The sequence below is a fragment of the Molossus molossus genome, unplaced genomic scaffold (genome assembly GCF_014108415.1).
Source record: "Molossus molossus isolate mMolMol1 unplaced genomic scaffold, mMolMol1.p scaffold_m16_p_17, whole genome shotgun sequence".
Classification (NCBI taxonomy): Eukaryota; Metazoa; Chordata; class Mammalia; order Chiroptera; family Molossidae; genus Molossus; species Molossus molossus.
Window position 1 is genome coordinate 37,018,750 of NW_023425352.1, and position 13,215 is coordinate 37,031,964.

Here is a 13,215-nt window from a genome sequence, read left to right on the forward strand (position 1 = left end):
ACAAAGGAAAAGATCCAAGTAGCCAATAAGCCTATGAAAAAGTGTTCAACATTATTATATGTCATGGAAACAGAGTAAAGCCATTGTGAAATATCACTTTACACCCACAGGAATGGCCAACATTAAAAGGATTAAAAATATCAGCTCTTTACAATTAGGTAGAGCAACTAGAACTAACACACATTGCTGATGGGAGTGTAAATTCATTTGATCACTTTGGAAATCTGGCAGGATCTACTGAAGCTAAACACATACTTACCCCATGACCCATCAACTCTACTCCTGGATAGATAGCCAAGAGAAAGTAGTGCATATGTCTACCTAAAGACAAGTACAGACATTTTCATGAGATTTTTTTCTTAATGGTCAAAAACTGGAAGCAGTCCAATGGTCTATCAGCAATAGAATAGATAAACTGAGGTATATTCATACAGTGGAACTCTACATGGCAGTGAAGATGAAAAATATCTATTGCTACATTGTAACAACATGAATGGATTTCACAGACTTAATTAGTAATACTAAAAGCAAAACATAAGACAGCACGCATGTACGTATGCATGTATGATTCCATCTGTGTAAAGTACATAAATAGATAAAATTAATGTATGATACTAGAAGTCAGAATAGCATTTACCTTGTGAATATATCAACTAGGAGAAGTTATGAAGGGGCTTCTAGGATTCTGAAAATATCCTGACTCTTGATCTAAAATTCATTTATTAGTTAACTTGATATTTATGTTTTTTACAGAGTTTAGTGTCTCATTAAAAATAAAATAAAATATTGTCCCAAAAGAAAGCAACAAAATAGATCCTCTTAATACCTGAGGCTGGCCAGAAAGGTATGAAATTAGGCTGGGGGATGTCATTAGTAAAGCCTTCTACCCCAAGAAGAAAGAAAGACTCAACAGGACACAGGTGTTTATAGTAAGTGAAAAAATAAGGCCATTTTATTTTTATATCTTAGCAAGTTAACACCACTCAAACAAAAGTGCATAGCCTAATTAAAAATTATATTATATAAATTATGTTAATATTACATAGATTATATGAATAGTGTAAATAACTAATATAAAATGCATAATATAGGGTCTGTTTAGAGTAAATATTAAAAAAAATATATTATCAATACTTTTATTGCCGCTGCTTATTATTACTGTTACAACTTTGTTGTTGTTAGTGATTATTATTGCGATTGGGTCTGAATGAGAAATTCTCACTGCTCCTCTGTTAGTTTCTTCTCACTTCTCACTTCCACATGCTGTCCTTCAGTCCATTCTTCTCATTTTCTCTGATTCCCCACATGGGGCCAGATCAGTACTGAGTATGGGAAAATTGGTATAGATCGGTCTTTTCAACGTGTACCGTGGGCCTGAGATGAGGTTAAGGGACAGCATGGCCTGAGGGACATGCTCCCTCAGAAAGGGAACTCACAAGCTGCCAAAAGCTTGGCTTCTGCGTTGATATCATTCCATTTGCCATTATCCAGGATCATCGCATAGTGCTCCCCAGAATTAGCGTTGTTGGGCTCATTATCATTCCAATTTTGGTAGGTCACATTCATTCCTTTCTGATCCACAAAATGACCTTCTTCCTTTTCATCTGTGATGCCCAGGTAGGCGTTTCCTTTGGTTAGACTCAGGAGGGCCTCGTTCTCTTCAGCATTCCTGGGGGTGGCCACGGTGACCTCGAACCGGGAGCACAGAGCCTTCACTTGTTCAAAGGTCATATTTTCACTATTGGTCAAGAAGAGTTTCGTTCCAACTCGTTTGCCTATACTGAAGGCCAGCACTAAAACAGGAAAAAGTGGGTGACACTGGCTTGTCCTTCAGCCCAGCCCAAGGCATTTTTCTGGATAAAGGGTTCTAGAGGAGAAATGCCACATGAAATACAGTGTGGCCAGTTACATTTGAATTTCAGGTGAACAATGAATTTTTTTTTTTATTATAAGTATCTCTTGTGCAATTTGGGGGATATACTTATACTGAAAAAGATTAGTTACTGTTAACCTGAAATTCAAATTTAACTAAGTGTCCTATTCCTTTATTTGTGAATTCTGGCAATCCTAATCTGCAGACAGACTGGAACAAAAGCCTTTGTCCTGAGGATAAGAGTTCTAGAACATATGTAATTGGTGATTCTGAATTTTAGCGCAATATTAACTTGAGGTTAAAGAAAAATGTCCGACAATATTTGCCTCTGGCTAGCAGGGCACAGAAGGAACAGGTTAGGCCCCGTCGTCAGGTCTCAGCACCAGCATAACAAAAGAAAAGAGACACAGGTGCCATTTTCAGTGACACACACAGACACTGAGTGTAAAGAGTACAGGATCGAGGTCTCTGGAATCAGACTCACTTCAATTTATCAACTACCTCTGCCACTTACTAGCTCTGTGCATTTGAGCAAGTATTCCGATTTCTCTTTGCCTCCATTTCTATTGAAAGGTTGGAGGAAGTTCATGAGATCAGAATATGAGAAACACCCATCCAGGTACTAGAAAATGATCAGTATATAATGAGTATTTATTACCTCCCACCTTCCTAGCCTGCAAGCTGCCTGAAACACAGGTGAGAAGGCTTACCGTTTTTGATATGGTTCAATTCCGATCGCAGAGCTGCTATTTCTGAAATAGCCTGGCCATCATCACAATCTAGAAAATTTAAACAACGTGAAAGAACACTGTGAGAAGAGATTTCAGAACTACAAGCAGGTAGGGTATTTTTTTCAACATTAAAAAAATTCTTATACCTTGAAATTTGTGCTTTGAAGGAAATTAAAAAATATTAAGAAGAAAAGAAGGAAAACGATCTCTCTTTCCTTCCAGCTCAAAACATCACTCATCATCTGTTGAATGTATTTAGAGACTATGCACATGCACACACATGAACACACGTGCACTACTGGATGACCTAGCATGATAGTACTCCATGCACCAAGCTATTCACTAATTGTTGTGCCCCCCCCAAATAAACAACTCTATGATTAATAAAAAAAAAATCTCTCGGGGAATTATTATGTGCTGGTGGATATTGACTAAAGTGATTACAGTTTTTTGCCTTTAGGGACGTTTTGTTTTTGTTGATTTATTATTTTGCTTTGTTTTTCCCAGAGTTTGTTCAGTAAACCAAGATTTTTGTGAGTTGCATATTTGGGGGGTGGGGGGTGAACATAAGGCAGGCCATGTGTAAAAAATGGCAAAAATGGCCTCTATAAGGTGCAGCTTGTCTTGATAAGAAATGGAGTCTTTTTCCATACTCCTTGAATCTGGGCTGGCCTTGTGACGCTTTGACCAATAGAAGGTGCCAGAAGCAATAATGTACATGTTCTGAGCCTTCAGAAGGACTTAAAGCTTCTATTCTTTCTACTGTTGGGAATCTTGTAATCACCTCTACGTGAACAAGCCGGTCTAGCCTATTGGAAGTCGAGAGACCTGTGGTTCAGTTACCCTTGTCACTCCAGCTGAGAACTAAACAGCCAGACAGAGAAGTGAGGCCATTGGTCATCAGTCGACCACAGACAGATCAGCAGAAAAAATCACTTGGCAGATCTACAGGACTGTGATTTAAATAAATGGATGTGGTTTTTGCTTGTTTGTTTGTTTCTCATGCAGTAAAAGATAACTGACATACCACGTATATACTGCTGTTGTGAAAATAGACGTAATAAGCCCAGCACATATGTGGTCTATTTTCTTCTGTTTGGACCAGAGCGTCACGTGTGTCAGCTAAAGGAAAGCCAGGGTCCAGCTCCTCCAGGGGTGCCAGGTGAAGGAGAGGCCCTGAAGGGTTGGCAAGTCTATACTCAGGCACTGATAGGAATCCCCTGAAGCTCTAAGTAACTTAGATAGGGCTGAGAGTTCTGGGTCAGGAAGCAGAGTTGGGCATCTTTCCATGAAGCAGCAGAAGGGACTTCGCCCAGCTGGTACTCAAAGTTCCAGGACCCTGTGTGACCTCAGCCCAGACCTGGTTGAGGTTAGCTTCTTACCTGGACACGTTCCAGGGTCTCCTTTTTGGCCCACTGCTCCTTGTAACCCAGGGGGCCCTGGATTTCCTTGAGGCCCCACCTTTCCAGGAGGGCCCTGCATACCTCTGAGTCCTTGGCCTATTGAAAAATGAAAGAAACATAAATTAGTATCTGTAGTTTTGCCCTATTTCTCCAAGAATGTGATGCCCAATCTTTCCCCAGGAGAAAAGAGACATTAATCCAGGACCAACTTTCTAAATCACTGCTTCCACTAACACAGAGAAGAGAAACACATCGACTGGCTGCCACCCATACGACCCCAAACAGGGCTGGGGACAAACTGCAACCATGGTACGTGTCCTTAGCGGGAACCGATCCCGGGTCTCTCCGGTCCGCGGGCTGACGCTCTACTGGCCAGGGCTGACCCAGAGAAGAAAACCTTCCCGTGTCCCTCAGGTGGCCTGCCATGAGGGCCAACTCCCTGAGCAGGCAGGACAAGGACATGTCACCAACTCCTGTGTGGAAGTCTGGGATGCCAGAGAGTCAACGCTCTGTGTTTTGAATTATAACAGGTAGTTGGGAGCAATGCACCTGTACGAACAGGACATTGTCTCACACTTCTGGGCAGTTTGGTCTGGAGGGCGAAGGGTCCCAGAGCTGGAACAGCCCAGGCTCTACCTGGCTCGCCCTTTTCCCCCTTGGCGCCATCGTGCCCATCTTTGCCGGGGAAGCCGTTGAGGCCTGGACAGCCACAGGTGGTGACAGGGCAGGTCTGTTGGAGGTCCTCCTTAGGTTCTGTTTCTAAGGAAGATGCTGTCATCACACTCAGAAGAAGGAGAGCGAGCTACGGAAACAGAGACACGGTCCTTACCTTGGTGTGTGGAAAGTCAAGGAAGATGATCTCATCTTGTCCAGTTACTCGACATGTGTTTACCAAGCATTCCTTCTGTCCCGTAGGCCGCACTGGGCAGAGGTGATGGAGACCTATATGGACCACCCATTGCTGCCTCCAGGCTGGGGATTTGGGAAAGTAAATCTTCCTTCTGGATATTGTATGATTAGTACTTTAACAAAGGTGGGTACAACATGCAGTGGGGCCCCTGGGGCTCTGGCGTTGCCACTAGAAGGCTGAGTATGCTTCCCGTGTCCCTCATAAGAGCAAATGAGCCGACACTGCCAGCACACTCATGCCTGTTTTCGTAGGGGGTGGAAGTGAATGGAGACCTAGGAATCTAGGTCTCTCCCATTTGGGCCCATCTGCCACCTGCACCCCATCCTCATAACTGGGCAGGCCATTGCCCTTCAGGGTCAGTTAACCAACACTGATTTAATGGCAAGCACTAAGCTGTAGGCTGGTGATTGAGAGAGGAAGAGTCACTACTAGTCACCAACCCAGCCCAGAATTAACTTGAGTTTGTTTCCCCGGAAGTTTCCTTTCCCACTGCAAGAGAAACTTACCAGGCGTAGCATTTTCTCTGCAATTTCTCACTCCCTTGTCCCTGGCAGGGTGCCAGATTCCTCTCCAGTTCCTGGCAGAAACTTCCCGGGTTCTGTGAGTCAAAAACACTGGCAGTTACCACCTTGCTTGACTCCCCTCCCCATTTCTCAATCTTAGCTTTGCATCTGTCCTTCAAAGCTCTCTTTCAAAACTGTCATTTCTCAGGAAACCTCAGCAGCCCGGCATCGTGGTTTCAATTCTTTATGGCTCTCTTTGGAAATGAAGGCAGTTTCATTTGTAAGTGGTCAGGTAAATCCAGGGAAGTCACAGGTGCCCCCAGCATAAGCAGAGAAAGAGATACCTACTATGTGACTTCTGCTGGCCCTCTCCGCCCCTCTACCACTCAGCAAACTTCCCTCAAGCCTCCAAGGTAAAGTCAAGTCCCTAGACAAACCCAAGACCCTAGATCGATTCAACAGAAAGAACTTACAGGACTTCTTCAGTGCAGGGGTGCAAAGAGAGGAAGCCAGCCCTCCAGCCAGGGCTCAGGTAGATGTCTCTGGGTGAGGAAGGAGGCTGGTCTTGGAAACTGCAGGGCCCAATCAGCTTCGTGAACAGCCAGGCTGGCCTGACCTTCAACCTCTGATTAATAGACAACTCTTCCTTGGACTGCACTGAGCTCCTGGCATGGCACAGGGGCTCGGGCACAGTGCTCAGCTGCTGTTTGCTATACTATTGCACAAATCGCCCTTCAAATTGGCACCTATTTTTTATTGTGGTAAAATATACATAACCTCAAATTGACCAATTGACCATTATTCGGTGTACAAGTCAGCAGTGTTAAGTGCATTTACATTGTTGTGCCACCATCACCACTAATCATCTCCAGAACTTTTTCATCTTCACTACTTGAGACTGTACTGATTGGACAATAACTTCCGTTCCCAGCTCCCACCCCTCAGGCCTGGCTACTACTGTTCTACTTTTTGTCTCCGTGAATTTGTCCATTCTGGGTACCTTATCTTAGTGAAATCAGACGATATTTGTCTTTTTGGGACTGGCTTATTTTACTTAGCATAATGTCTTCAGGGTTTATCCTCATTGTGGCATATATTGAAATTTTCTTTTCTAAGACTGAATAATATTCCATTATATGTAAATATCACATTTTGGAAGTTTCCTTTTTAATAGCCAAAATGACTGGAGCTAACTCAATTGTTCATTAACAAGTGAATGGATATATGAACTGTGGAAAACACACAGGAAAAAACCCAAACAGACTACTGATCCATAAAACAGCTTGAATGAAACTCAAAGGCATGATGTTGAGTAAAAGAAATACAATCTCAAAAATTTACAAACTGCATGTTCTTTTTATAGTCTTGCAATGATAAAGTTACAGTACTAGAGAACAGATCCATAGTTGGCCAGAATAAGAACTACAGGTTAGATGTAGCTCTAAAGGTTTAGCATGGGAAAGTTTCAACGGGGGTGATGGAACATTTCTGCATCTTAATTGTGGTGGTTATACAAACCTATGATTCTAAGAAAATTTCATAGAACTATACACCAGGAAAAAAAAAAAAAGGAAAACAGGTAAATAATGGTTAAATTCAAATAAGATCTGCATTTTGTATTGTTCCAGTGTCAGTTTCCTGATTTTGACACTTGTACTCTGGTATGCCAGATCCTATCATTGGTAAATAATGGATGAAGGGTACATGAGACCTCTCTTTACTATTTGTCCCACTTATATGTGAGACTAAAATTGTTATTTTTTTAAATTTTTCCAAAGGGACTCTCAAGGAAGTTGCAGGGGTTTCAAAGACTAGTCTTGCTTCCTTCAGAGCTGTGTCCAAGTTTCACTTGGTGACTAGCCTGTGCAGTGGCTTCAAAGTGAGACAAGGGAGACCAGACTCCCAGCGATAATACTGTTCAGTCTGACTGATAATACTGAGATCCACATGCCGAGGGATAAGGCGTGAGTGGACTGACAACAAGATTGTAACTTTTATAAGACTTTGGCCCTCCTCCAAAGGACCGTTAGAGGAATCTCAACAGAAGAGAGATGATCAGATTTGAATTTTCAAAGATTGTTCTGACTACAGTGTGGAAAAGGATTGGAGGGGAAGAGGTATGAAAAAAAATATCAGACCTGCAGGAGGTACTTCCATCATTTAAGCAGCAGATGCTGGTGCCAGAATTAGCTCGATGGCAGAGAAGTCAGGAAGGGGACACATGTCAGAACAGGTGAAGCTATATTTGAGGGAACTTGGGAACTGGTTGGATGTAAATGGTAAACAAGAAGAAGTTTTTATGGACTCACAAGTTTCTGACTTGAATATTTGGGTACCATCCTACTGAGATAAGAAATAAGGGCCAAAGAATAATTGCAGCAGAGATAATGAGTATCTGGTGGGTAAATGGTTTGAACCATGGGATGGTGGTTAAGAGAGACAATATAGATGGAATGAAACAACACCTTTATGATGCACAATGGAGTAAACTGTGAACAACATTTCTAATAAAACTGTCATAAAATGTCGTGTGAGCTTGAAGTGGTGAGGGAGCCCATCATGGAAGCTTCATACAGGTGTTGCAAAGCCATGTGGTGGGGGTGTTACAGAGCCCTCCACACACCAGAAGGCATGTAGGTGGATGAGATTCCCCCCCAGTTCCCTTCCAATTGGACTGTCCTTGGCTTGGTTTCCTTACTTCCTGCTGACCCATCCCCTGTACCTAAAAAATGGTCAGGACAGTAGAGAACCACATGCCTAAAGCAAAAGAAAGACACCAGAAGATCGAGGGCCTAAACATGGCTGCAGGCAACTGTCTGTCTTCCCTACTCTTTAGCCACCAAACTTTCCTGTGGCTCCTGCTCCAAAGTGGCAGGAGGTGAAGTAAGGTAGCCGAATCCAAGTCATGTTGAAGTGCTGCCTTCGATCACAGTGCTTGTTTTTATTAAACATTTCGTCCAAAGGTCAGGAAGCTGCCCTCTAGACCCTGACATTTCCTGGAAGTGGGCTGGGAAGGGGTGAGCCACAGCTCTGGGTGCTCCCCAGCTTTGAGCTCTTTCTGCTCTCTAGAGTCTCCTGCAGGCCTTTCCCATCATGAACTACCCCTCTCCACATGCATCAAGCCCTGGCTACCCCATCTTCACTCTACATCAGAGGTAAGGCCACTGCGTGTATTTGTTCCGAAACTTTGTCCCTTCCTACCCTTCCCAGTATGGCCTCCACGCAGGTTCCTCCACCAGACATCCATCTCACCTCAAGAGACTTCAAAGCCACTGCCTCTCTGACCTGTAGGAGGACTGCCTGGACCCTTATACCCCTTTCCTCTCACTTGGAGTGGAGTCCCAGCTTTGCCACTTCTCAGCTGTGTGACCTTGGCCAAGTTCCATCTCCTTCGGTTCCTCAATTTCCTCATCTGGGAACCAGGATCCCACTGCCGTGGTTGTGCTGTGGCATGCCTTCTGGTGCATGGCACACCGCCCACCATGCCAGGGCCTTCGTGGCTTCTAGGATGACCACTCAATAGTCTCCTTAGGAAGCAATGTCCTTGGGTGGTCCCTTGTGGGAGGCAGAATTAGATTCCGAGGCTTGTTTTGGGCTCATAACTGTGAGTTTAAATATACCCCATATTCTGATAGCCTCAGTTTTTTCACCTATAAAATCAGACTTTGAACCTCATTCTCCCTCCCATAGGGACACGGTGAGTGAGACAGTGACCGCAGTTGAAAAAGGGCAGTGACCTCCAGGCACAGTCCACCAGGAACATGCTTCAAGTCAAACGAAGTTGATTCGCTTCCTCTTAGGTTTTGTGAATTTTGTACGTATTATATAGAGAGATATTGCATACAATGGCAAACCACATGACTTCTCAGGAACAGGTCATCAGGAGGGATTTCTAGGGGATTTAGCCTTGTAGTAGGTGATTTGGGGGGAAATTTTAAGAAACGATGTCTGTGCTGCATAGGATACTGTCAAGAACCGAGGTGATGCTATAATTGAGTTATCTTACCAAATTTTATCAAGCAGGAGAGAGAAATAGAACAAGTCAAAGCTGTATTATGTAAAAGAGCAGCAGGTATTCATGTTAGCCAGGAGGGGAGCATGGTTTCATTTTTGTGGTTCTCTGGGTGATCTTTTTTGTCTGTGTTCAGGTAAGACTTCGGAATGAGCCTCTGCTGGTTTGGCTCAGCAGTTAGAGCATCGGCCTTTGAACCAAAGGGTTGAGGGTTCAATTCCGGTCAAGAGCACATACCTGGGTTGCAGGTTCAATCCCCAGCCTCGGTTTGGGTCATGCAGGAGGCAACAAATCAATGTGTTTCTCTCACCAATGTTTCTCTCTCTTCCTCTCCCTTCTTCTCTCTCTAAAATCAATAAAAATAAAAATAAAGAGATTTTGGAATGATCTTCGTATCTCATATCAGAATGAACGTGCTGGAGAGCAGGGGCCTGCTCCTGTGCACAGAAATGAGAACCCACAGGGATCTCAGAGCTTCTCAGACATTCTCCACTTTGTCGTTGCCCCGCCCCACACCCAGGGTTGTATTTCCACCAACAGAGTGCCTCCCTCCGGGCCCCCTTTTCTCTAACAACCAGTTTCCTGATGAGTGACAGCTCATGGAGACAGTTACCCTCATTCCTGGTTCTCTCTTTGGGGCCAGGAAAATTTTTGTGAGTGTTCATCCTCTGCCCCCACTTTGTCTCACTGGGTGGGAGGCAGCGCAGGGCATGGCGGAGTAAACCATTTAGAGCCCAGCACCCCGAGGAGGAGGAGGAGGAGGAGGAGGAGGAGGAGGAGGAGGAGGAGCTCACAGATGAGATAAGAAGAGAGCTGAGTGGGCACCTCATCACCATAGGAACGTGGCCAGAAATAAACACCAGCTACTGCATAGTCATCAGAATGGTCTGACCAGTCATTTAAAGTAAACATAATTGATATCTATAAAGAAGTCAGTGAAAACATGTGCCATATGACATAGACAAGGGATGGTATAAAAATGATAAAATAGACATATTAAAATGAGTGGCATAACAGAATCATTGAAATAATGAACTGTGACACTGTGGTTTATAATAAGAAATACATTATTTGTTCTCTGTCCTGTTCCTGGCTTAGAGCACCCCAAACCTTTGGAATTTCCTAAGTGATGAAAATAGAAAATGTCTTTGTTATGGTAATGAGGTGGCTTTTGGAAAGCTCCTAGGTGACCTAAGGAGGAGCTGATTGCAGGAGAACTAGTAGCTGTGGTTACTGGGTTGGAATTTTCAGCCCCCCACACCCATCTTGGAGAGGGGAGATGGGCTAGAGATTGAGTTCAATCACCCATGGCCAATGATTTAATCAGTCATGCCTCTGTAATGAAGCCTCCATAAGAAAACCAAAAAGACAGTGTTCAGGATTGGCGACCTTCGGGGTTGGCGACCACGTGGAGACGGAGGGCGTGGCATCCTGGATGGAAGAGGGCATAGAAGCTCCTTGCTCGTTCCTGCATACCTTGCCCAATAGATTTCTTTCATCTGGCTTTTCCTGAGTTACATTCTGTTACAATACACTGTTCAATGTAAGTAACAGTTTCTCTGAGTTCTATGAGCCATCTTAGCAAATTAATTGAGCCCAAGATTGGGGTCATGGAAATCGTCCATTTACAGCTGCTCAGTCAGAAGTCCAGCTCCTGGACTTGCAACTGGTATCTGAAGTGGGGTGGGGGGGTGGGGGGGGTGCAATCTTGTAGGACTGAGACCTTAACCTGTGGGATCTGCTGCTGCCTCCAGGTAGACAGTGGCAGAGTGGCGCTGAATTGTGACACCCAGCGGCGTCAGAGAATTGCTTGGCGCTATGGGAAAAAGTGCACACATTGGATGAACAAAATAGTAAGTGTGTCTGCCAGGGTGGGTGGAGCTGAAGAACGCATCTGAGGGCTGAGGGGGCAGAGGGCTCCCCGTTCCGTGCTGGGCACCCGGGGAAATGGAAGCTGGGGGTTCAAACAGGGAACTTCAGAGTATTAACAACAAAAGGGCAGGCTCTGTGGCACAAAAACTCAGTTGGACAGACTGTGCTCCGGGTTTGGATGCCCCCAAACCAACTGGTTCACACAGATACAGGGGAGCAAGGAGTGGGAGCCACGGAGATGGCAGCCCAGCCCGACACTGATGGCAGCGAGGAGACCAACGAGAGGCGCTGGCCTTGAGCCTAACCTGATAGCTGTGCCCAGTGAGTACTTGGCCTCTAACCAATTACATCACTAAATCCCTTCCCTTTGTACCAGTTAAAAACTAAGGGATTTAGAGGCGGTTCAGAAATGTGTGATTGGGTGGAAGCACTCTTGTTCTCAACATTGTGTCACTTCTGATTCTTGTGACCAACTGCATGTTAACAGCCGCGCTTGGGTTCTCCGGGGGACAAGGATGACCCCCAAATCACGAATGTCTCAAAACATCTTCCACTTTCACCAGGTAGCTCTCCTGATACCCTCCAAGACCAGAGACACAGCGAGCTCCGCTGTTGCATTAATGGATCCACTACGTCGTTGTTTTATGGAATTTATCCCCACACTGGACACTTGGACTTGTGTGCGTGTGTGTGCGTGTGTGTGTGTGTGTGTGTGTGTAGTGGGCGAATGTGGGTCTCTGAATGTGCACCTATGCCTTTCCTTAAACCACGCCCTGCGATCAGGAGCACCCCTGTGACTTTGCAGGTAGGCTGATACCCAGGGGCCAGTCATGAGAGGGACCCACGGTGGTCTAAATGGTATGAAGAATGATAGGCTATAATGAAAAGTGACCATAGGATGTAAGAACACTCTCCGTGGCTCAGACCTCCTTGGAGGAGGCATAGTTGAACCACTGAACCCAGAGGATGGCCGAGAAGTCTGCCACCTGGCCTGGCCAGAGGCGCTCCGCAGTCATGGGACAGAGGAAGGAACGTTTTGGAACACAGACAGGGAGGCAAGCCAGAGCTGGTGGCCACTCTGCCGGGCAGTGAGTGGGTGTGGGTGTGGCAGGCCCGGAGCACAATGTCCCTGGTGGAAGTGGGTGTGGGTGTGGCAGGCCCGGAGCACAATGTCCCTGGTGGGGGAGCGGCTGCTTCCCGAGATTGCACGTGGGGAGAGGACGGGGGAGGGAGTCAGGGCAGACGTGCAGGCGGGAAGCCTTCCAGCTGGCTCTTCCCTCCAGAGGGCTGCAGGGAGTTGCAGTCAGACCAGGCCCAGGCGGTATGCTATCCGTATGCTCTCCGACTCGCCAGGGACGGGCCTTGGAGCCGTGGCTGGGCCAGAGCTGTTGGGATGTGCTCACACCCACCAGGCTGGCCCACCAAACTGCCCCCACAGTCTGCATGGGGCCCCTTTGTCCTGAGCGGCCCTCTAGTGCCCAATAATGAGAAAGCTTGTTCTGGTCACTTTAAGGAAGAAATGCTCACGGGCGTTCTGTAGTTTAACAGCATGCATTGAAGAACAAATCTGTAACTCAGAGACCTCCGATAACTGTCACAGTAGGTGTGTCCGTGTGCACAGCAAATCCTTCAGTGCCCTGTGTGCCCTCTGAGGGCACATGTCACATCAGGGAGTGCCCCAGCCAGGCCTCGGGAAGGCTGAAAGCCAAGGTGGGCAGAAGGCTGGGCCTGGCTGGCTCTGGGCTCTGAGGCTGCCTGTGGGCTTCTCTCTGCCCAGGCACCACAGAGCCGCCCCTAGTTTATTCCAGCTTCAAGGCATCCACTGTTAGTGGCTCAATTCCATTGACACCCCCACCCCCAAATTTATACATTGAAGCCTTAACTCCCAGTGTGACTGTATATAGAGACAGG

The 13,215-nt window shown here is 45.8% G+C and overlaps 1 protein-coding gene across 1 annotated transcript in view; it reads right to left on the bottom strand.

The window, feature by feature from the left end:
- Positions 1 to 1,419: 1,419 nt before the first annotated feature.
- The window catches only part of MBL2 (mannose binding lectin 2), a 29,098-nt gene continuing 17,302 nt past the window's right edge, over positions 1,420 to 13,215 (bottom strand). The window contains 5 exon segments of the mRNA XM_036265943.1: positions 1,420 to 1,793; positions 2,584 to 2,652; positions 3,987 to 4,103; positions 4,644 to 4,928; positions 11,162 to 11,248. Coding sequence (XP_036121836.1) covers positions 1,420 to 1,793; positions 2,584 to 2,652; positions 3,987 to 4,103; positions 4,644 to 4,928; positions 11,162 to 11,248 — 932 coding nt within the window.